The 26,027-nt window shown below is 37.9% G+C and overlaps 1 protein-coding gene across 5 annotated transcripts in view; it reads right to left on the bottom strand.

Moving 5' to 3' along the window:
- LOC126266859 (mucosa-associated lymphoid tissue lymphoma translocation protein 1 homolog) overlaps positions 1-19,879 on the bottom strand; it is a 115,414-nt gene extending 95,535 nt beyond the window's left edge. Inside the window, exons 1-2 of one of the 5 annotated variants that reach the window (XM_049971475.1) lie at positions 19,281-19,879; positions 6,699-6,850 (exon numbers count right to left, since the gene is read on the bottom strand). In XM_049971475.1, the coding sequence (XP_049827432.1) occupies positions 6,699-6,850; positions 19,281-19,405 (277 nt within the window). In that variant the 5' untranslated portion in view covers positions 19,406-19,879. Of the gene's footprint in view, positions 1-6,698; positions 6,851-17,988; positions 18,286-19,280 lie in introns of those variants that run through there. The other 4 variants (XM_049971478.1, XM_049971473.1, XM_049971474.1 and 1 more) reach the window with 4 other exon arrangements.
- Positions 19,880-26,027: the final 6,148 nt, after the last annotated feature.

Below are 26,027 nucleotides of genomic sequence, written 5' to 3'. Positions count from 1 at the left end.
TGGTAAAATGAGAATGTTCAGCATGCATTCATCAGCAGATGGCACCAATACAAATGGCAGCAAGGGATAGGAAAGGACACCAGGTAAACTCAGTCTGTATGCCTGGGGGCCTCATTAAACATGTTGAAGAGGTTGTTCCAGCAGCCACTGAGGGAACATGGTGCAGCCTACTACAGATTGGGGTGCACATTGGAACAAATGATGCCTATTGTATGGGATCCGAGGTCATTCTTGGGTCATCCCAGTAACTGGCAGAGAAGGTTAAGAAGACCAACTTTGTGCGTGGTGTTTTAACGAAGCTCACAATTTGCAGCATTGCCACCAGAACTGATTGTGGCCCTTTGGCTCTCAATCTAGTAGAAGGACTGAACCAGACACTTCGATGGTTCTGTGACAGAGCTAGGATGTGGCTTCCTGGCCTTGTGCCATAGGATTGAGAACTGTAGGGTCCCACTAAATAGGTCAGGTGTGCATTACACATCAGAGGCCGCTACTCAGCTAGGTGACTGCATGTGGGGTGCACATCCAATCCAGATAACGACAGCTGTGGGAAACCCAGAAGTATCAGTGCAAGTTTGAAGTAAATGCCTCCCACAGGTGAGAGTATTAAAATCAATGCCTCCCACAGGTGAGAGTATAAAAACCAATGTTTAACTGCCAAAGCATTCATAACAAAGTGCCAGAGTTTGAAGTGCTCATGAAAAGCAGTGAAGCTCACGTAATACTGGGTACAGAAAGCTGGTTGAAACCTAAAATTGATAGCGGTGAGATTTTTAGGGAAAATTTAAATGTGCAGTATATGGAAAGGATAGGCAAATGGGAAATGGAAGTGGCATATTTGTCACAGTAGACAAGAAAGTGAAATCCACTGAGACAGAAACTGAAGCCGCATGTGAGATTATTTGGGCAAGATGCAGTATCAGGGGTGAGCATAAAATGACAATTAAATCCTTCTATTGCCCAACAGACTCATCTCCTGATGTAACTGAAAACTTTAGAGAAAACTTCAGTTCACTTTTACATAAGTTCCCAAATCATACTGTAGTCATGATGGAGACTTTAATCATCAAACAATTAACTGGGAAAATTACAGTTTTGTTAATGGTGGGAGTGATAAGACATTCTGTGAAACTTTACTAAATGCCTTCTCAGAAAAATACCTAGAACAGATAGTTAGGAACCTTACTCATGATGGAAATATATTGGATCTAATGGCAACAAATAGACCTGACATCTTTCAGTATGCCCAATAGCCTGATCCATTGAAAAATGCAGCATAAAGTTGGAACACATTCTGGCTTGTCCGTCAGCATTCAGAGACGCTAGAGTGAGGTTGTGTTTACCATATCTGTCGTGCATCATGGATTTTGAACATGTGAATGTTAGGTTTTGTTTCAATGTGTAAAAAAGTTTGAAAGAAATTATCAAAATATTGAATCTAGTATATGGCAATAATGCTGTAACTCTAAAGACTAAAAGCGGAAATGAGTCCGTAGAATATGAGCAACATTCGAGATTTGAATTAACTTCAAAAAACAAAAGAAACCCAGATCCATATTAGTCACCAGACTCAGCAATGAGCAACTTCTAGTGATTCCCAGCAATTAAAAATTTTCTTAAAGGAAAACATTTTGACATCATTCCTGACATTGAGAGGGCCATGACAGAGCAGATGAACACCCTTTTGAAGAAGCCTTCAGGAAATTCTCCCAGTCATGGATTCAACGTTGGGGTAAGAGCTCTGCTAGCCACGGACAATACTTTGAAGGAGATAAAATCAAATTCCACGTAATGTAGTCCTAATGTGATCACCCACCTTTCATTATATCTTGGTCTTTTCTTATATTTTAGAATCTTATTAAGAATTTCCTCACTCCTCTACTATCCATTCACCTGCTTACATGTCACAATCACTGCTATTTATTATTATTATTACAGACATATTTAAGCCTCTTCCATCCAGTTTGTTCCCTGACCCATGCAATATGATAATTCTGATATGTGAAAATAATAAATAAAATGGTTTCATATTCAGAAAAAATTACTGTATACGAAAATACTTATCTACTATGAAGATATAATGCAAAGGGTACAAACCTTGAACATCTGTGTGGTTGAAAAAAGTAAGTTGCACATATACATTTGTATGAGCTCTCTGGTTCCTTGTTAGCACAAAGGAACGATCATAAAAAAGGTTTATCCATAGACAAAATGCAACAGCTTTTGTGAAATTTACCCTAAAATGCAACAGCAGATGTCCTGGTCCTTCCTTCAGTATATTTGTCGTGCATCCCTCCTTAATACCAGTGTGCTTGGAGAATATAGATAGGAACTGTTTTATAACATTTACTTGCTTGTACAGCCGATACACAACTCTAATTACAATGAATCTGTGAAATGGAATGTGTTAAGGGACCTCCTGTCAAAGAAGTAAAATTTTCAGTGCAAGAAAAAAAATGTTCAATAGTGTCTAAAATTTTTTTTGTATATAATAGGAATTTATTGCACTCTGTGCATGCTCACGTCAATTTGAAAGTTGTCTGTCTCTCCAGCAGGAATCAATAATATCATTAAAAGCAATCCATGTCAGTCTTCTGGAAACAGACCTCTTGCCATTACAGTAAGATGACATTGGCCTGATAAGAGGCTCCTATTCTGAAGCTCACGGCTGTTATGCAGTGCTTCACAAAACAGCATCTCCTAAATTTCTGAGGCGTTTTAAGAAGACCAGGTTAGCTTTGTACAAAAGAAGAATGTTCTGCGATTACAATAATTCCAAATATGACAAATGACCCCTTTTTATATGAGACATAAAAGCCATAACTGATGACTGCATAGATTTAACTGACTCTTTTGATATGAAGCTCCTTAACAGATTAAAATTTTGTGCTAGTTGAGACTCAAACAAAGGACCTTTGACTTTCGGAGGCAAGTGCTTCATCAACCGAGATACCCAAGCATGACCTGTCCTCACAGCTTTATTTCTGCCAGTACCTCATGTCCTACCTCCAAAACTTCTGAGAAGTTCTGCTGCAAAATGTGCAAGGCTAGCACTCCTGGAAGAACGGAAACTGCAGAGGCAAGACTTAGTCACAGGCTAGGGGATGTTTCCAGAGAGAAGTTTTCACTCTGCAGCGGAGTGGGCATTAATATGAACCTTCTTGACAGAGTAAAACTGTGTGCCGGGTGGAGACTCTAACTCCGGACCTTCGTCTTTCAGGAGCATGTCTCCGCAATATCCTTTCTTCCAGGAGTGCTAGACTCATAAGTGCAGTGTGTAACTTCAAATTCTTCTTTGACGGCTTGTAAACACAATGTACAGACTACGAAAAAACAACCATGAACCAATCAGTTAGTAACAGGTCAGTGTGTTTATAAAAATACTTACATGTTTGCCCACAGTATTAAAATAAAATATTAAAACACCGAACAAAAACACACAGTGATACAGGATTATCTTCCAAACCACATGGTAATTCAAGAAGAAAACTTCATAAGAATGTGGTTTCTTTTTCTGATTCAGAATTTGTTTAAGATTTTTATACAATTATGCAGAATAAGATGCCAAACTATTACCAGGAAGAAGTAACAACGGATATAATGCAAATTAAAAACTTCTACCTTTATGTGATAATAATGCATTTCAGATCAGGAACTGCAATGGATTTACAGCTGGAAGAAATTAAAATGGGAAATACTGAAAAAAATGAGATCCCATGTACAACTTACTGCAAAAGAAAGGGAGTTTTATAAGGGAACAATCACAAAGACTAAGGTAAATTCTGAAGATAGTAAAAAACCTTGTGTCCATTAAAGTTTTGATGCTCTGCAGATCCACATACCTAGTAATATGTTACGACTGGGGCCTGTTTATTTTCTGATCCCACTCAGAACTAGAATATTCCGGGTTATGTGTGAGAGTGAACAAACAAGTAAACTATCACTCCCAGAATGTGTAGGAACAGCAAGGGGATTCACCACTACTGTTAGTCTTTTTCACAATTATTACAAAATCTATAGTCTTGGAGAAGACATAATCTCCATTCATGCTCACAATTGTATAGGTCAGAACGAGAATTAATCTTATTAGGGTATCTTACCTTGAGAATCTGTAGTAACAAAAATAAGAGAATTTCTTGTCATCCGTGCCTGCAGGCCACAAGAAACTTACATGTGATTTACCATTTACATTTTTAAAGAAAAGGTTTAGGATCACTTATGTCCCTTCCATGCAAGAATTTGATAATTTCATTGAGAAATCTATACCTAAAGCACATTTTAATTCTGCTGTTGCTTTGGAATCAAAAAGATAAAAGTTGCTGTGAATACATATGATTGGCTAAATTTCTTGGAGAATAGTAATGCTAACACAGCAATACACACAATTAAATATAACCACTTCCAGCTCAACATTGACTAGAAAGGTAATGTACACTGCAAACTGTACATTGATGGAAATGAATTTGTGCACCACTTCTTCCCCAAAGACAATGGGTTTCCTGATGCAGTAATTCCAGCAGGGATGACAAGACAACAAAGAGATTATCTTTTTAAAAACACTAGAACCTACTTCAAAGAGGAATACAAAGACATTAAGTGGCCCTTAGAATCTGAACCTGAACAATGAGGACTCTGAGGAAAAATCTGACCAACCAAATACTCCAGAAACTAAGAAGAACAGGGAAATATGTTGTTTGTAAATAATCTTAAACCCTTTCAGACACAAGTTTTTTAGAAGTAGAAAATCAAATCCTTTGGCCACTATAAGATACAGGATGTTAGTAATCTTTTTTTGGGGTTTTGTGAATTCAAAATTTTTTGTGGTTCTTGACCCATCAATGGCTCCAAAATCATAAAAATACCAATATTTCACAAAAAATGGCCACTTTATTTGGTTTTAAATCTATGTACACTTCAACATGCTTCCCAGGCTCTGATTTTGCTCTACACAATGTATCTGATATACACTGATCAACCGGAACAATATGAGCACCAACCTACTATCGATATAAAACCATCCAGATGTGACTGCTACACACACACACACACACACACACACACACACACACACACACACACTCTCTCTCTCTCTCTCTCTCTCTCTCTCTTCTTGTGTTCTGCCCACTCATCTAATAAAGGGTGCCTAGGAAACCTGCTTTCTCTGGACAAAAATTCATGCAAATCTAATTAATGAGATTTTATTACAGTAAGATAGTTAACAATACTTAACTTTGAGAAATGTACAATGAGATGTCGCAAGCAAAAGGCGACATGAAACATTAGCAATCTCTTCAGTACATGCAATTCAAAACACAAGACGAGAAATACATCTCCTAAGTCGCTGCTGTCAATCTTGTAGACTGCCTAGACTGCAACTGGGCCGCGGCCAGGTGGTGGTGGCACTTATATTCTCTTGGTCTAGATGCCACTCTTGTCTCGGTGTTGTCCTAGAGAGAGGTCTGTCAGCGTTCTATTAGTTGATGTCATCTCACAGCCCTCTCTGCTCTTCCGTCCTTGACCATCGCGCCAGCACTTTATGTTACGCCGGAACAGGACTAACACCAGACTTTAATGCTGGGTAGAGTACAAGTGTGTCTGAATATGCAGTGCACCAAACACTCCTAACGGTAGGCCTCCGCAGTCGGCGACCCATGTATGTGTCAATGTAAATGCAATGACATCAGCAACTACGGCTGAAATAGCAACACGACCATCAGCACCACACATTGGTACAGTGGAAAAGAATTGCAATGTCTGATGAATTCCGATACTCTCATCATCATGCTGACGGAAGGGTGTGAGTCCATCATCTTCAAGGGAAACAGCTCCTTGACACCTGTACTGCAGGACGCAGAAAAGCTGACCGCTGCTTCATTATGCTCTGGGAAATATTCATGTGGGCATCCATGGGGCCAGTGGAGATCATGCAAGGCATCATGATTGCCAAGGAGTATTGTAAAGTTGTTGCACGCCATGTACAGCCCTTCATGATGATCATGTTTCCTGACAGCATTGGCATTTTGCAACAAGAAAATGTGACATGTCACAAGGCCAGGAGTGTGTTGAGGTGGTTCGAGGAAAACAGTGGTGAGTTCCAACTGATGTACTGCCACTCTCCCCACCCCCTTTCCCTCCTCCTCCTCCTCCCAACTCGCCAATTCTGAATATGATCAAACACATCTGGAATATCACTGAACACGGTATCAGAGCTCAATGCCCTCTTCCCCAGAATTTATAGGAATTAGGTGACTTATGTTTGCAGGTGTGGTGTCAACTCCCTTTAGTGACCTACCACAGCCTCATTGCTTCCGTACTACGAACATCACCACTGTTACCTGTGCCACAGGTAGACATACCAGCTACTACAGGTGGTCATAATGTTCTGGCTGATCAGTGTATGTCCCACGTCTCAATTTCTGCTGCGCTTATTCTATGGTCCTCTTAAATGAATTTCCTTCTCTCTTTTCATCTGTATTATTCCTGAAGTACAAATCTTTCATTCTGTCACTCACTATACTGTATTCATTTTTATATCATTATGAGATCTCTCTTAGCTTTTGGTTTTGGTGAACATACGGTCTTGGCAACTGTGTAACTTGTCATTTCAGTCTTAACTGTTACACTTAAATTTAAGAAATAATTATATCTAATTCGCTACTGTCATTCATTTAACATAAAGAATGTCAGTATGAACATACCTCTTTCTACAAATAGTGCAAGTGCATCAAACAGTTCCTGTGTCTTTAGTGCAAAGGCAAGTATATTTACTGGACACATTCGAGCTGCAAGTTCCTCAATCAATCGTTCAGCTGGATTTTTAAAGCACTGAAGTCTTTCAACTGTGTCGTGTCTGAAAAAGGAAATTTTATTTAATGATCCAGTAGTTCCTTATTTCACCTCAGCACACTGTTGCAAAAATTTGATACTGCTCTAATATTTAAACGGCTTTAATGCTGAACTGGTATTAACCAGCTAATAGTAATAAATGAAATACTATGATGCACAACTTCATCAATTCATTGTGGTGACTGGCAAAAGAGATTTTAACTTTCAGTTCCCACTCTCAGAACGTTTATTGAGTTAACTGGATCAAAGCAATATTATTTTTTATCAGCTCAAGTGCAGAATAAGAATAGGTGTATATCTTAATGCAACTGAGATAGAAAAGGCATCTAGTTGTTAAGATTGCCATAAAATGACATGCACGGGTGAATGTAGAAGGAATTTAAGTCAGTGGTTCTTTCAAATAAAAAAATGGAAAGGAAATAGTTAGTTGAAATTTTGCTGTTCAAAAATTGAATGGGAAAGTCATCCAGGAACCAGATATACAGGAGACCCAACAACACCTGATGAGATGGAAATAAAAAAGTAAAATCTGTGAAGAAAGGATACTTTTAAACTTGAGGGCTTAAAACTATTATTGTTGACTTTGACATGTGTACAAGGTAACAAGACCATTAGTGCCTGTTGTGGTACAGAGGGGGGGGGGGGAGGAGGGGGGGGGGGGAGACAGGTAAAAAGTCAGAAATTCTGAAAACTGTCGGTGGAAAGGGAATGTTGACATGAAAGAGAATAAACACCTAGAAGAATGCTGAATGAAATAGTCAGTGGATGGTATGAAATCAAAACAAAGACAGGATAATAAAAATGACACATGGCTAAAAGCATGAGGATGATGACATGGGAGGGATATGCAACTACCCACTGGATTATATAGGAGACACGTCACATGACTTTGAACACCACATTCTTAAACTTAATGCAGCCTTTACTATGGGAGTAATATGAATTTTCCATGCCAATCAGTGTCTCAGAACTCCAATCAGCCCTGTTAATATGTAAGTCTTTTTACCATTTCCTCTCTCTATTTCTTGTTCTTCTTTTCTTTTGTTCTTACTTTGAGGAATACCTCTGTCCACTTTTCCCTAACAAATTTTTTATCAAACTACATACATAGTAAGCAATTTCTGATGTTGTTTCTTTTACTTATGTCTTTCCCTATGTTGTTAGCTGCTTTTTACATTTTTGTGTATCCGTTTTCTGTATCGCCTACACTTATATTCCTAGACTCTCCTTCCCTTATCTTTCATGAGTTAACAGTCACCTCTGCTATTTTTTGCTTCACACATCTCATCTATAAAAATTAAAAAATACAGAAACACAAGAGATAATGGTTTTATGATAAATCTAAAAAAGAAGTAGTACTGTATTTAAAAAAAATACAAGGAAAAAAGGCAACTACTATAGCTAGAGAGTTAAATAATGACAGCAAAGTGGGAACTGTGTAATTAAGATAGCACATATGATGAGACAAAGGTCACCTACACAATTTTCAAAGCTCTAATTGAAAAAGTCAGATTTGAATTTAAAGCTTTTTTTTTCAATCCGCCTCTAATGAGATAGGAATGTCAAGATATAAGCATAAAATGTATTGCAATCACAGCACAAGTATTTATGTAGACTTGGTTACAAATCAGCCATGTATCAGAACCAGACTACATTCATCACACCTAGTTCACAATCTAGTTGAAGAACATACAAATGTGATCAACTTCATCCATAATAACCTGTGCCCCACAGTTATCAGTGTGCACTAATTTCTGTCCTTGTGCTATGTTTGATACCTTCCTAGTCCCCTGTTTCTGTCCTCATCCCATTTTCTGGCTCCCCCAATGCCAATATTTATGGTTCACTCTGCCTCTCGCTTCAGTTATCTTTACAGGTTGTGTGTGTGTGTGTGTGTGTGTGTGTGTGTGTGTGTGTGTGTGTGTGTGTGTGTGAGAGAGAGAGAGAGAGAGAGAGAGAGAGAGAGAGAGAGAGAGAGAGAGAGAGAGAATTTTATACAACACATTACATCAATTCAATCCCTTAATGAGGAGAATGGTTTTTATTTTGGCTCTCATTACCAAGAACCTACCTTTCTTAACAAATTAATTGCTTCTGTGCAAGTGATGTTGATGTACTGACGTGATCACTTGTTTGTGTCACTATCAGACTTATGAGACTTGAATAAAGTTCCCTGTCTCCATGTTACTTAAAAAAAGAAACTGTCCGCATATCACCGTAAGTATGTAACAAGAAGTTTAAATGGGGTTAGTGTTATTTTTCTGCAAAAGTACCACAACATACTTATGGTAAAACCAGAATACACACACAGAAAAACACTTATTGTACAGCCCACCATCCATACTGATAATCTGCAGGTTTTAACAATTTTACCCTTCTTTTAATCTCAGGTAACTACTTATCTTTAAACAAAAATGGCGTCAGTAAACACTTTCCGCCAACTGAGTGATTACTTAATGTAGGTTGGGGATTGTATGGGAAAATGTGTTCTTGAAATACAAAAAGAGCAATATCTTAAAATCTAGTAAAGTCTATGTTCATACACTATCCACAAATCAGCTGCACGTGAGTGATTACGTTCCTTAGTTTTTGTTTCTTGCTTTCATCCTGGAATTTATGTTATTACTGTGAAGTGTTAAATTTGTGTGTTTATTCAAGGATAGTGCAAAGGTAGTGTGTCCATGGCAAGAGGAGAGGGAGGGAGGGAGAGATTATTCGTGTGTATAACAGAAAAAGAGGAATATTGTGCACAATCTATAAACATAATTAGGGGGTACCGTATTACTAATCATGATGTGTGTGACCTTGTCTAGGACCTAATGTACATAACTGGAAATTGTACTGTGTATTGATGCTTGTTGGGGACGAATGCGAGAAATATTTTCCCCTCAGTTGAGTAATAAAGTCACAGTTGTCATGGTCAGGCAGCTGTAGGGGATGTGCGTCTACAAACTCTCCTGGTTTGTATAACGCTTCGCCATATACGAATCCAGCAGTCACAGTCTAAATCTGGGTTGTAGCTATTCCTCAGGCTAAGTAAAAGTATTGGCAGAGCTGCGGTCCAATCTGTATCCTGGCATATGATGGCTGCCTTGAGAGAATGATGCCAGCATTCCGTCATCTAGCTACTGGCTGGGGGGTAACTTATGTTATGGTATACTGTGCCACAGACTTTAGTAAGCTGGAAAAACAAGTCCCACTCAAACTGGTGTCTGCAGTCCATTGTAACTTGTAGAGGACAGCCGAAATGCGATATCCGGGTGGAAACAAAAGTGTAAGCTAACGTCTCTGCTGAAATGTTACCTACAATGCTTCCAGCCAGTGGATGAAGCTGTTGATTATTGTCAGTAGGTCACATTGGCCTCTGATCGAGGTAAACAGCCAACAATGGCATTATGGAAGGGCACAAAGTGAGCAGTTGTATCAGAAAAGTTCCCCATGGCAGTTAACCTTGATGAGTGGACATTTGATGCCTGTTCGTATAGTTGTTGGTCGGACTCCAGAATGACAAAGATTATGTCGGCTGTCGAATGCACATATTCAGAATGTGAGGCAAGAAGGATGAAGTTTACCATTTGACATGTTACAATATAACTTAATGTCAGCCCTTACCTTTGAGTAAATCACATAGTACTTGGTCACTCTGTAGTGCTTTGGCAAGTTGAATGAAATGAACCGTATGTGAGAAGCTGCTGACATGGGAAATGCAGTTGGCTACTATGTTGTTGATCCCAGAAACGAGCCTATCACATGTGCTGAATTGGGTGATGTCTACAAGTCGATTGTGCTGCTGAGGTGAACAACTGATACTGTTTTGACGGAAAGCATAACTAAGTTGTTTATGGTAATTGTAAATGGTAAACTCCCTGGCTTCTGGTTGTGGTCAGAAGTATTTAACAGGCTCATAGATTGTCACAAGCTCTCAGTCATAATTGCTCCACTTGTTCTCCGTTGGGACTGTGACAGCTTATGAGAAAAGAAACCTAGTGGCTACTATGCACCATTGCACAGAAATTGTAATGCCGAGACAATTGCTGTCTGGCTTGCATTGACCTATAATGTGAAGGGTGCATTCAGCTCGGGGTGTCCGAGTAATGCATCACCCGCTATGCTCTGATATGCTGCACTGAAAGCAGAGATCATATTATATGTCCACAAAACTGGTGAGTTACTTTTGCTCTTTGGTCCTGTCAGTGCTGCTGTTAAAAGTTCTTACAACCAGGCCACAAGTGGCAGGTATCGGCAACATAAATTAAGCACACTGGGGGTACGACACAATTCTTTAAAGGCTCTTGGTTACGTGATTTGCAAGATGTTACAACTTTCTCCGGTAAAGGTACTGAACCTGATGATTAGATCTTATGCCCCAGGAAGTTAATCACCTCTGACCAAAAATGCATTGGCGGTATTCAAAACCATGCTGTACTATTATAACCATTCAGACACCTCAGCTAGATTCTGCTGCTGTTTTTCTGGCAAGGCTGGGGGAAAAAAAGAAGAAAAAACAGAATATCACCCAGATATGTAAAGCAAAAGGGAAGACCTTGTAATATGGAGCCTATAAACTTTTGCCAAATTTGTGCAGCATTTTGGAGGCCAAAAGTCAGGAAATGGCTTTCGAATAGACCAAATGCGGTGATTATGGCCATTTTTGGTATGTCTGCTTTTGGGGTCTGAGTGTAGATATTGTAAAATTTAGGATGCTGAAGAAGGTTGCACAACTTAACAAGTAATTATAGTCTCATAACAAGAGTATGAGGTATCACTTTGGTACACTTTTGCCATTGATAATCCCTGCACAGATGTCATGAGCCACAGTTCTCTGGTACTAAGTCAGGTAGGGAGAAGCAAGAACTACTCGACAGGCATGTAACATGTTCCCACAGCATACTGTCAAATTCCACTTTTGCTATAGCTAGCTGGTTCGGGTCTAATTATTGGATTCAACAGGATGCCAGTGGACTATTGGTAGTTTTTAATGTGATGCACTTTGCCATGGTATACCCTGCCCCCCCCCCCCCCCCAAAAAAAAAAAAAAAAAAAAAAAAAAAAAAAAAAAAAACCTGCGTACTTGCCAATAGTGGCTTGTACGAACTTGGCCGTTTGTGTTCCTGCATTTTGTTGAAAGCCTAAAGTCATTAAGTTGGTGGCTCTGCCAATGAACCACGCATTTGCCATGTCTGGCAACAGCTTGTAATATGCTAGAGAATATGCCCCTATTATGGGGCTCCATCTCACACATCCGCAATAGTAAAGTTCCATGCTGTCATGCTGCAACCTGAGATCCAGCTTGACCCATAGTGTACCATATGTCAGTATGGAGGAATTATTAGCTGCAGTCAGATAGAAAAGGGTTGTTGGTCACTTACTGTGTAACCGCATGTGTGGAAATACACATAGGTACAAGATTTATGTCCTGACTTGCAGTCACTTACGAATAGACATAATCTGGCAACCAGTGGGTACAAGGTGTAGTACATTTACTCACCTGGTCTCCAGATCTTGTGTGGCACCCACAGAACCCTGGCAGCCAGAATGTCTAATCAGCATGTGTAACCAGAGGTGGCGACAAGCTGTTGCTTGATGCTGTCACTGCATTTACCCGAGTGGGAATTACTGCATTAAATATCATATCAGCCAATGCATCTCAGTCCATGTTGTTTTGAGACACTCAAGTATTGCGACAGTCTCCTGTCGCCAATGTCTTCTTGCATCAAAACCTGCCTGATGATTCGTTCTTGTGACACAGACATCCTACAGATTAATTTTGTCTTCAATTTTTCATAAGTTCTCGTCGTAGGTGGAGCAGTGATCACATCTTCAATCTTCATGACATATTTATGGTCCAGCTGGCTTACAACAATTGCAAATTTGGTGGAATTTGCTGTAATACCTGCACCGAGAAGAGTGGCTTCCACTTGTGTGAATCACAATGTTGGATTTGCAGTCAGAAATGTATTAGTGCACAGTGAGCTGAGAGACTGAAAGTACATGCTCAGTCATTGGTTCTGTCACGTTATAAGCTTGTCCTTTCAGTGCTATTATGTGTGTACAAATCACATTTGGGTCATAAGGTTGTAGTGGTCATAAATACGAGATTGTCCCATCAATTTCCCATGCTTGTTGCAATCTAGCCAACTTGCATATGAAATATGACACACACTCTTGCAATAAGAGTTCTCAACACTTTGTTCATCCATGTGCAGGAACAGGAGGGAAATGCTTATCAACAGAGACTCCAGCTTTGAGAGGTTTTACTTTAGAGTAGAATTATCCCTAAAAAGAATTGACAAGACAATTAGCCTGTTACTATGAATTATCTACAATCAAGGAAGGTAAAAGGTTTAGTCTAAGAGTGTGATGTTGCAGAACACAGAACCTCAGGCAGCTGTTTCCAAAATATTTTGACAGTGTGATGTAAATCAGCACTCATGGCACCACAGAACACTGAGGTGCCACTACAATCATGACTTTCATTTAAGACAAGTAAAGTGCTCATTTGAAATACCCCTCAATCTATTTTAGATATCTATCTTTCTGATACATACACCAAACCAAGACTGAAAACTTGCATTATCGTTCATTACTGAAGACATTACAATGTTCCCTCCAAGTAAACGATGCACAGCAGCTTTTGCTCTTATTCATAAATGAAAGTTCATGTGTTCGCTGTTGCCATAGCACTCTACTAAGACAACAAACTGAGATAACAATCCTAACATGTAAATTGGCTTCTGACAAAAAAGTAGCATATCCACTAAAAATTGAATGTTTTACACAATAATTGAACATTTTCTTTGGGAAAAGAATTCCCAGAAGCTAAGATACAATGTGCACCTTCATTATGTGACTAACAGCTGCTCAATGTGTCTCCTGTAAAGTTAGCAATTGTTATTACCCATTCCATCCTTGTATATAATTGAATATTCATAAAATTCATTTGTGTGGGCACAGTGTCATAGTTACTTTCCGAAGTATTATGGGAATTTCAAATTCATCTTTGCAAAAACTGTGTCTTTATTTTACTAGATACAACTCATTATCAATTTAAAACATTGTCGGTGGTAGCACTTTTTGTCTGATTTCCACTTACAGATGTAAGTCTTGACAACTTGTCCTTTTTTCAAGGTCAGGCTCTGATGTCTTTGGTCTAATTTCACAGTAGCATGTAGTACTACATATTTTATTGATGTAAGAAACAACAAATGTTGGATCACTACCATTTATTTACATTCTCATGGCACGTATATGTCACGAATATTCATGACACTGAACTAGTATCAGTGGTAAGGATATGCAATAATGTAATGAATGAGTGGAAAAGGGTACAAAGTATGTGATAGTTTTTGTGAACAGGCAGCAAAGACTTCTCACAAATAAAAATATGATGATTTCTTATGCAGAATGCAAAAGGGCTTCTTAAAAAATTATTGAATTATATGCACAGCAACAGTGTGCTTTTCTTAGTTGTATACAAAGCTGAGTTACATATTCAATATATCATACTTGTAATGAAATTAATGATATGGGAAGTTTGTTCGTACAAAAGTTACATCTCCTTACAGTCTATGAATGGTTACATGTCATCTATTTACAGGTACATAATGCAATGCATAATTTCTGTTTTCCTTACATTTAAGAAGACTATATTCTTATAGATCACAAACAGGATATTCCTCTACAGAAATAGCTCTCTTTCAGAAGTGTTAACAAAACAGGCCTATTATTCATATTCTACATACATACAAAATTTCTTTCCAAAACATCACTTCACCAGATATGATGAGTATAATGACTAACAGCAGGCCTATGCTATATGGATTTATGTTGGCCAATTCTGAAGTAAATATTTGATAATGACCTTACAAAATAGTAACTCTACAAAATAGAGTTACTAGTGAATCTATATTGACTTCAATTGAAAGTCACAGATAGTGGAAGACTCGTGTAGGGTGAAGTGAGGTAAGTGTAACCACGTTTTGGCATAGTTCAACTTTGACACCAAATTGTTATTGAAGATATGATTTTGAAATAAAAAATTATATGGTCAATTAATTGTTTACAAAATTTTGTGTTGTGAGGTTACACTTGCCCCATGGTTCGGGGCAAGTGTAACCCCACATCGTTGTACCCATACAGAGCATTGTAAAAAGAGACTTGGGGTAAGTGACCTGATTACCGAATTTTTACTGAATTTGAGGATTTTTAAATTATTAAAATATCTTAAATTTTACTCACGATATGAACTTTTTTGCACACGCCTCTTTGTATATTATGAAATACACAGAAAATGTTAGCTAAACTAAAAAATAAGTGTTAGCCTAAACCATAAAACACTGAAACAGAATGCTTCATAGATGATTTATTTTTGTTTTTGGCCAGTAATTGATTAGTTTAAATTCGACAAAAGTAATATTTTTTCTTTAGTAGGCAATTTAACAAAAATAATAAAATATCTAGTATCAAGAGAAAAGAAAAATTCACTTTATAAGTTCACTTTCTATTATTTTTCATGGTAATTGAACTAAAGTTGGCAATTTGTATTTAATGCTAAACTGCCCTCATTCAACTTATTATATTCACACTTAGGCCCTAACTATTATTTAGTCACTGAATGTTGTATGAATCAAATGTAACACCAAATGTCAGGTCTCTCCTGCGACTCAAAGTAGGCTCAGGCAACACTGAAATGACATCAGAGGATGGAACTTGCATCTCATCTCTTCTATCAGGCCAGCAGGATGTGGTGCCATACTTTGTCTTATTTTTGCATCTGAGGAAAATCACTTATGGATCTCCTAAATCACTAATTTTGGTAACTTGGCCAATAAAATGAACTTTCTTACATTTTGTTGCAAAAGCTACCAGAACATAGTTTCCAACTGTAATTTTATCTTTAGCTTCAAAAAAGTTTGCCTCTTTTTCTTCTTCACAGTTTATCATTTCTTTCCTGATATTGTCCAGTGTTATTATGGTCCCATTTTCTTCATCACTACTTATTAAAGATAGGCCTCCTTCAGTTTCACTTTCTTCACTTGTTGATTCAACTTCCAGTCTTTTTTTCTTGTTACCCACATGAGCAATCAGGGATTTTTTTCCACAACATTCCGAGATGCCATTTCGAATAAAGTAACAGCACTTTATTTGGAAGATTTACTTTTCATAACCAAGCCCTTTTGATGTCGATAATGCTTTTTCATTTTGCTTTCTCCTTATTATTCTTGTTTCCTTTAAATTCTTTTTCTTTATAGATGGCATCTTGAAAAGTGATAACTTCAGCTCCTGGTGCAATCCTCCTCTTCTTTGCTTTACCAGTGGGACTACACTGTCGGACTGTGTCATATTTTATAAAAGGAAACGTGGTTTAAAAATATAGTAGACTTAAATAAAAAATAAAATATATCTCACACAAACTCAGTAGGCCTACAAATCCAGCACATCAAGTATTCTGGTATCCATACGTACAGGAAGGCCAGTTTAGTTGAGCTAGTGTGATAGCAAAACCAAGGTTATGGCTTAAATAAATAAATCTGTTCCAGTAAGTTTGTTTGGGGCAAGTGTAACCCCCCTCTGGTTACACTTGTCCCAGCCTGTTGGTTACACTTGCCCCACATGGGAAAAAGTTGGGGTAAGTGTAACCATGCCTGGCATATCAAGAGCTTTATCAGTAGAGTAAAATGAATCTCATATTTGAAATTGTCATGCAAAAGTTAGTTTGTAACCAACAAATTGTGCAGTTATCTTTAAAACTGCTAATATGACAGACCACCAAATTCTGAGCATGTCACTCACTTGCAGAGTGAAAATGTAGACGTCAATTCAAGTCCAAAATTTAACTACCAATTTATGTCAGATTTGACAACTTATGGTGAAATATAACAAAGAAAGGAGTAAATTAATATGTGTGATATGTCAGAGGTAAAAATACAGCCTCTTTAAGGCACCATAAGCCGTGGTTACACTAACCCCATGTTTATACTTACCCCACTTCACCCTAAATTATTTTAATTAGTAAAATATATGATTTACAACCCTCCCCCACTGTACATATGTTGACAATAAAACGCAACAGAATGTAATTTTATAATGTGGAACGAGTAGTAACTTCTCAGTGAGGGCTACCCGATTTGGAGAACTTCAGAAAATAAATACAACTGGTATAAGAAATATTACCAGTTCTAAATTAAATATTACATTAAACATGTGTCAAAAGATGGGTGTCCTAATGATTACCTTTCACTCCAAGGATGAAGGGTGATTCCCGATCATGTTGTCAGGTGACTGATATTACTAGCTACCTCTCTCTTTAATTTGATTCCATAGTACCAAAAATGAATATAAAGTCTATAAAATAAGTGGACTAGTTCAAAGAGATTTTAAAACACTATGAAACCTACCTGCTGCAATCAGACAAAATCCTTCTGTTTATGTATTTCTATTTAGACAGTAAAGTGTAATGGATTGAGAATGGAAGTTTTGAGATCATGAAAGAACATTTTTTACAAAAAGGTACGTATTTTTTATGGAGAAATTAAACTTATTTCATCTTTTCTCTTACATTAATTTATTACTTGCTTTTCTTTCTTGCTACTGAAGCTGTAACATAGTTCAAGGAATGGCTCTCCCAAAAAAGAATATGTTTTAAGGTCCAATCAAAAAAGAATCCATTAAAGAGGGCACAAAATCTGATTAGGATGGAATTCGGCTGTGCTTTTTAGAAAGGAACCATTCTTAACTGTTTATGGGGAAATCAATGCAAAACCTAAATTACAGGGATTTGAGCTGCTAACTACCCTAATACAAATCCAGTGTCTCACCACTGTCTCTCGTCTCCTGACACTATATCAAGATGTTAGGCAGAAGTATTATCTCCAATCTCATTGATTTAAGCATATCTGTGATGACTTCTACAGGTTCACTACTGGTTTAACAACAAAACATATCAGTTTTAAGCCTTTCTAGTTAACATATCTCTAAAATTTATGAGACTTTATTAACATTAAGTTTGAATCAGATTGCACAAAGCCAGACCAGCAGTCATTAAAGTTCCATTTCAACGAATGATGATCATCTTATTTTACAGTATAACAAGTGCCCGAGTTAGCACAGTTGTTACAAAGTGAAAATCTAGTTATAATTTACCTACATGCAGGAAAAACAACAATATTTCCAAAAGGGCAATGCATGACACAAGCAGCTGTACTCTAGTTGGCGAAAGAAGATCCCCCGACACTTGCAGTTGGCTGGGCGTGGCAGCTTCGGGCGCCCAAATCAATCGATCAGGTCATGTTGTTTTGCAAACATCTCTATGGAAGCAACTCGTGTTCTCGCAGCTATACAAACAACTACTGTTCTCATCTGCAGCCGTTAATGCTACACTGCTGAAAGCTGGGAACAGTGCTGTTAGCTGCCAGGAATCTTCTTATACTGACTATACTACAGACCTGCAAAAGTGCTACAAAAAGGCAACCTGTTACCAACATTTTCAACTAAAGTCCATTTGGCATAACTGCGTCACTTATTACTCCATAACTTTTTTTGGTAGTGTTTCATGGGATGTCTATAAACAAATGAAGTGCTGTGTGGAAAAGGATTCCAGTATTATCACATTGTCCCCATTCCTCTCAATTCAATTTAGGTATTATCCCACCAAATGCTGAAATTCTTGCCCCCTCCCATCCCCTTCCAAAACAAAGCCCTTCAGCACAATATTTCTGAAAAATGAACTGAGTGGCAGCTAAAGACAAAAAACACACAAGTAGCCAAAGGCAAATGATATTTTTAAAAAGATCAGTATAAGTGTTCACAGCATTCAGTTAGAGGTGGGGGGACTAGCAACGTAGCTCAATTAAGTGCATAAAAGCAATCCAGCATTTTAAAAATCGCATAAAACTGTAACTCTTATAGAGTACAGTCTACAGAATGAGTAGCCTACTTAAAATGAAACTAAATGCCAGATGTTACACTGCACACACAAAATATGTAACACTCATTGATGTTTTAGTGAAGTGTAATCCTGTTGTGAATTAATACACCTGCAGCCTTTATGTAGGTACTCTAATGTAATATGGTAAATGCAGTCCGAACGTAAGGGTTACATCTGCCTTTGTCTGTATATGAAATTTGATAGTGAACCTAATACTCTATCACGATAATTATCAGCTACCATGCACGAGCAAAAAATAAACTGAACAACACTGCATGTGACATGTCCTGTTACACATTTTTCTATGCCGCTAAATTTACACGTTGCTTACAGCTAGTAACTGGTGCGAAATCGTTAATGAATTTTCCACAGACGCATTCTCACGCGATATACGAAAATCAAAATTATTTTTACAGGCCAAGAAATTAAATGTGTTATTTCACAATTTGCTAAAAACAACACGTCAGTTATCATGCAAAAGTTTCATTCAAAATATCTAATACTTTACCCAAGCACTCGCATCAGATCCGCTAGTCTCTTCCAGTTGTCATCAATCAACAATTTCTCAATGAGTTTCAAACGAATCGTTACATCTAGTTCGTGCAACTTAGTTTGTGGATCTGGAACTCCCATATCTGTGTAGTGCAATTAATTATCTTAAAGTGAATGAATAATTTGACATGAATCTCTGCACATCTCTTTCTCAACAAGTAGAGCAGAAGCAATTTTCAGACGCCATCAATTCTGAATTTCCTGTATTTTACATCCGGTGTTGTGCCAATCAGATGTCTGTCAGTTTGACACTACGAAAGCAATGAATTCGCCCGGCTCATGTGCATGACAACAACATAGCTGCGAACAGCGAGGAACACGCAAAACACATTATAAAGAAAAGCCGACACAGCTTTTCGTGTCGGCGATAAGACATATGACGCTCTAACGATCTTCACACATTTACTCTTAATTCTGTTTTCCTCCTTCCTTGTATAACGTCACACCTACGGTCTGTCTGTAAATATTCAGGTGGTGGGGGTAAACAGATGAAGAGCGGCGCTGAAACAGGTTGTTGCAAAACATGCTTTAATGTTTTGGTCTGCACGCATACGTGACATCATTTTAACGTCACCTACTGTATCAAAGCCGCAAAGAGCTGTCTATCGACTTTCGTGGCCGTTTGGTTCACACGTGAAACGAAAATGACTTTCAAAACAATAACATTCGCCTCAATTAGAGAGAACTGACGGTTACGCTATTTCTTTACTACAGAATACTATAACATATGTAGTTTATTAACGCGTAAAATTCTGTATGCATGTGGACTGGGTTGCAGATGAGGGAGATATTAAAGTGTATGCTAGAACTAATTCCGAGGCTTAATGAAAAGGCTTTATTAACTTTTTTTCCTACTACGCCTTCATCAGTCCCGAAAGTGGGACGACGTGAAGCCATTTAACGTATACATTCAACAAAGTAATTGACAAGGAGTCCAAAAAGACCAAACCCATGGACACTAAATAACTGACAAATCTGAAACATCAAGTTACGTTGCTGTCTTAACACTGATCATGCCAGGTTAGCCTACGCTGCATATACGAAAGAATATAAAAAGTCGTCGTGGAATCCAAAAAGGCAGACAATGGCAGCAGTATTGAGAATTCCCACAGTAAGGGCAAAGCTGCTTGGAAACTGATAAATGGTGCCGCCAAAAGTGCGGGTAACAAAATATTAATATCTGTCCCCAAAAATTAAATAATATTTTATTAAATCAATCGAAGAAGTAGAAAATGCTATTCCATAGTTACTTTCAAAAAAATCAGTTGAAATGATCAGATAATATTGATATATATGACACATCTTGCAACATGCTAAAGAAAGCAATCGATATATTTTGTACCCTGTGATGTACTGTATAAACAAGTGTGTATCTGAGGAATACTTTCCTGGTGGTGGTGGTGGTTAGTGTTTAACGTCCCGTACTTTCCTGATGAGCTTAAGGTGTCAAGGATAGTTACAATACATAAAAAGGGAGATATAGAGTCGCCTTCAAGTTATGGGCCAAATTACATAGTCCCAGATTTTTCTAAAGAATTTGAAGATATTATTTACCAACAGTTTTATGTTTACTTTGAAAATATAGGAATAATTACAGGAGCACAATTTGGCCTTTTGGAAAAATTGTCTAATATTGATACGGTAGAGTCTGTAGTCAAATACCTACTTCAAGCTTTTGAGAAGAACAAAGGCTTTGCTCAAGTCACTTTCTCTGATGTAAGCAAAAATCTTTTACTGTGTAGGGCATATACAATGTATAGAAAAGCCGGCCATGGTGGCCGAGCGGTTCTAGGCGCTACAGTCTGGAACCGCGTGACCAATATGGTCGCACATTCGAATCCTGCCTCGGGCATGGATAGAGTGTGATGTCCTTAGGTTAGTTAGGTTTAAGTAGTTCTAAGTTCTAGGGGACTGATCATCTCAGAAGTTAAGTTCCATAGTGCTCAGAGCCATCTGAACCATTTGTCTAGAAAAAATTGCACTTCTGTGGCTCAGAGATGGCAGCCTTAAAGTATTAAAATCTTATCCACAGAACCATGTGCAAATTGTTTATGTCTGTAAAGAAATGATCCATATAGAGTAAATTAAGTTAGGTATTCCACGGGAATCTGAGCTGGGCCCTTTTTTATTCATAGGAATGATTAGTGACCTGTTATCATTTATTAAAAGCAGTGCACTGCTAAATGCAGATAATACTACTTTTCTTCTCAGTACTAATGACTTTAGTAGTCTCAAAACTTGTGTCGCAAAGAGAATTGTTGAAGTATTTTACTGGTTTAAAAAGAAATAGATTCTTGTTGAATGAAAACAAAACACAGCAGCTGGTTTTTAGACTAAAAGACAAAATTTTGTCATCTGACACAAAGTATGTTAAGTTTTTGATGGTATATTTATATGATAAACTATCTCGGGGTCAACATGTACTATATATCACTGTTAAGTTGTCGCAAATAATTTACCTGTTTAGGTGACTTATGGATTGTGTACTTGAAATAAACGTTAGAAAAGCATATTTTTCGTTTTTTCAAAGCATAATGTCACCGTTTGAAAAATGCTCCAGCCAGAGCATAAAAAAGGTGAATAAGTTTCTCTTTAAAAGACACTGACAGGAAAGTGGGGAACCAGCTGCCTCAATTCTCATTCTGTTTTCCTCACCAAGAATTTTGACATGCAAACGTGTCTCTTTTGTTCTGCTTACAGCCTCCCACCTTTCTCTTCAACCACTATAGTCTACTTTCCACTCATGTCTTCTCACTCTTTTAACACACAACATTCTAAATCTCTTTCTCCAGGCTCTCTGTGTAGTGAAGCCCTCACACCTAGCATTTTTCTCTCACTGCAACTATCTATACATGTCTCTCTGCTACTGTCTTCTTTTTCTCCCACTGGCATTTTCTTCTGTCTATCGCTCCCACTCTCATTGTTTTCATCCTTTTCTCTCACTCTTATTTACCATTTGTCTCCTTCTCTGCTACTTTCACTGTCTCTCTGTCTCACTGCTGTTGTCTTTGTCTCATTCTTTTTCTCTCCCATGGTCACTGTCTCCTTTGTTCTGCTTACAGCTTCCTATCTTTCTCTTCAATCACCATTGTCTCGTTTCCACTCATGTCCTTGGGTATGGTTTAATTGTGGTTTTGACCCACTGACCAGGATACTTTAACATGTGAGTATAGGGGATGAAGTAAGGTCGACATTTTTTTATGTGTTCAAGATCGACTGGGTGTAGGGGGGCACCTGGTGTCCAGACCCCTCAAGCCTATATAAGGTCTCCGCTCATCTCACCTCTCATTTTCACTGTCTCCTCTCTCTTTTGCACTCACTTCTATTATTTCCATCCAACTCTCTTCCCGTTTACTACTCTTACTGATCATCACTGACTTTCTCTGAGTCCCACTGCTGTGGTCTTTATACATCTTTCTTTCTCTTTCACTGCCACTTTCTCTCTCTCACCATCACGGTCTCCTCTCTCTTTCTCTCTCATTGGCACTGTCTGCTGTATCTTCTACCACAACAGTTTATTTGCTACTCTATTTCGGCACAAAAAGTGAGAAATATTCACGCGCCAAAATTATTGGTGAGGAAGGTATAATGAGGACTGAGGCTGCTGGTTCTGTAGGTCAGCAAAGTTATGGCAGTTTATATTTAAACACATTTACATACTTTGACACATATAAACAACAAGCAAGTATATGTAACATTAGGTTAACACAAAACTGTTTCCCATCCAATGCAAGATCACTGTGCACTACTTTTCATATAAAAGCACAACATTTTTAAGCTACACCAACAGTATACCAAAAAATGATGTATTTGATTTGCAAGTACAGAACCCTTGCTATGTATTCACTACATTATTTAAAACTGCATTCAAGCCTCAGACTGGAAATTATCTACATACTTCATGTGCATAAGTACAGTAACTCTGAACCTCTGAATCTCGGTAACTGATAATGATATCGAAAAAAGTTTCAAGTCTCATTGAGAACATCGTCTTAGAAACATATTGTACAAATGTCTACGATTTACTATAAATGGAAAGTAAAGAAGTGGCAACCCTCATAATCTGTACCTCTGGTAGCCAAAAATAGTGGGTTTTCAACTGTATCTGGATAACGGATACAGATTTTTGAAAACGGGAAAATGGCAGTCTTAGATAAAAGTCTGAAGAAGGCACAGTTAAAATTTGGGCCATTTTCTTTAGCTAGTTATTCAGATAATTGAGGCACACACAGAAAGTCTAAAAGCCTGTTTTTGCAACTTTCTGCGTTTGTATGGTAATTTTGAACTTCTAAATCTCATTAGCAGATAATTGTAACGACAAAAATAGAAGTTCTCTGAAATCACCATCTTAAGAACATACAGTAAAAATTTTCACGATTTGTCATGGATCAAAACTATAGAAGTGGCCATCCCTACAATTGGTACTTTTGGCACTACAAAATTATAGTTTTTTGGGGGTTTACTCAGAAACTATCTATAAACAAATGGTGCCTCTTTAAAGGCATCTTAGGTCCACCCTAGACCCACCTAATGCAAAACAACCAACCGATTTGCTCAGTTTACTTAGGTTGCAGGAAGTGTGTATTGTTAAATTTGACCCCGTACTGAAGATAGCTACAGTATGCCTGTTCTTCCCACAGGTATACAAATTGTCTTTGCACCAAGGCCTATCCAAAACACTTGGCCACTTTTAACACCAATAATCGATACATGTATGTAAATTCGGTATAAGTTCTCTGCTGACATTGTACACTAGTGTATCTGCATAGTCTGTATCTTTGGTTGAGTAAATATGTAATGATTATGTTGATCATTTTGGGGTTTTAAGGAATCCACTATGTTTTAAGAAATTATACTGTAACTATACCATTGTAGTACTCTGTGGAAGTAATAATTTGTAAAAACTCTGTATATTTTATTGATCCATAAGCAGGGGAGCCAACTGTAAAACTAGTAGTAAAATCCTACCTCTATGGAAGTAGTTTGGTGGGACTGGAAGAGATGTTCTTGGCATGCAAGGTGCTCGATTCCTATGTGATGAGTGATATTCCAGTACTGACTGTGATACTGAGTGGTCAGTGACAGCGTTGGTCAGATATAGTGGTTAATTTAGATGTATAAATTAAGATGAGAAGAGCTCATGACCATGTAAATTAGCCTATGGTAAAATGTAAATTGGTTCATCGACCTTGGAATTGTCATTGGCCCAGTTTGGTTAAATTTATGATGCCAAAAAGAGTTATATCAGGATGTGGCTAACATCAAGAACCATGGTTGCTTTACTGTCACGTTTATAGCCACTGTAATTTGCTACAAGTGCCATCACCTTCAGCAGAACTGTTGTCTAAATACATACATCTACATCTGCATTTACATGGATACTCTGCAAATCACATTTAACCGCCTGGCAGAGGGTTCATCGAACCACCTTCACAATTCTCTATTATTCCAATGTCGTATAGCGTGCGAGAAGAATGAACACCTTTATCTTTCTGTACGAGCTCTGATTTCCCTTATTTTATCCCTATGTAAGTCGTTGTCAACAAAATATTTTCGCATTCGTAGGAGAAAGTTGTTGATTGGAATTTCGTGAGAAGATTCCGTCGGAACGAAAAACGCCTTTCTTTTAATGGTGTCCATCCCAAATCCTGTATCATTTCTGTGACACTCTCTCTCATATTTCGCGATAATAGAAAACGTGTTGCCTTTCTTTGAACTTTTTCGATGTACTCAGTCAGTCCTATCTGGTAAGGATCCTACACTGTGCAACAGTATTCTAAAAGTGGATGGACAAGCATAGTGTAGGCAGTCTCTTTAGTGGTTTTATTACATTTTCTAAGTGTCCTGAAAATAAAATGCAATCTTTGGTTAGCCTTCCCCACAACATTTGCTGTGTGTTCCTTCCAATTTCAATTGTTCGTAATTGTAATACCTAGGTATTTAGTTGAATTTATGGATTTTAGATTAGACTGATTTACCGTGTAACCGAAGTTTAATGCGTTCCTTTTAGCACTCATGTCGATTACCTCACACTTTTCGTTATTTAAGGTCAACTGCCACTTTTCGCACCATTCCGATATTTCTTCTAAATCGTTTTGAAGTTTCCTCTCATCTTCTGATGACTTTATTAGTCGATAAACGACAGCGTCATCTGCAAACAGCCGAAGAAAGCTGCTCAGATTGTCTCCCAAATCGTTTATAAAGATAAGGAACATTAATTGGCCTATAACACTACCTTGGGGAACGCCAGAAATCACTTCTGCTTTACTCGATGACTTTTCGTCAATTACAACAAACTATGACCTCTCTGACACGAAATCACAGATCTAGTCACGTAACTGAGACAATATTCCATAAGCACGCAATTTCAGTACGAGCCGCTTGCGTGATACAGTGTAAAATGCCTTTTGGAAATCCAGAAATACGGAATCGATCTGAAATCACTTGTCAACAGCACTCAGCACTTCATGTGAATAAAGAACTAGTTGTGTTTCACAGGAACGATGTTTTTTAAACCCATGTTGACTGTGTGTGAATAGACCGTTTTCTTCGAGGTAATTCAATATGTTTGAACACAATATATGTTCTAAAATCCTGCTGCATATCGACGTTAACAATATGGGCCTGTAAGTTAGTGGATTTCTCCTACTACCTTTCCTGAATGTTTGTGTGACCTGTGCAACTTTCCAGTCTTTGGGTACGG

The sequence above is a fragment of the Schistocerca gregaria genome, chromosome 4 (genome assembly GCF_023897955.1).
Source record: "Schistocerca gregaria isolate iqSchGreg1 chromosome 4, iqSchGreg1.2, whole genome shotgun sequence".
NCBI lineage: Eukaryota > Metazoa > Arthropoda > Insecta > Orthoptera > Acrididae > Schistocerca > Schistocerca gregaria.
This window is presented reverse-complemented; position numbering and strand designations above follow the sequence as displayed.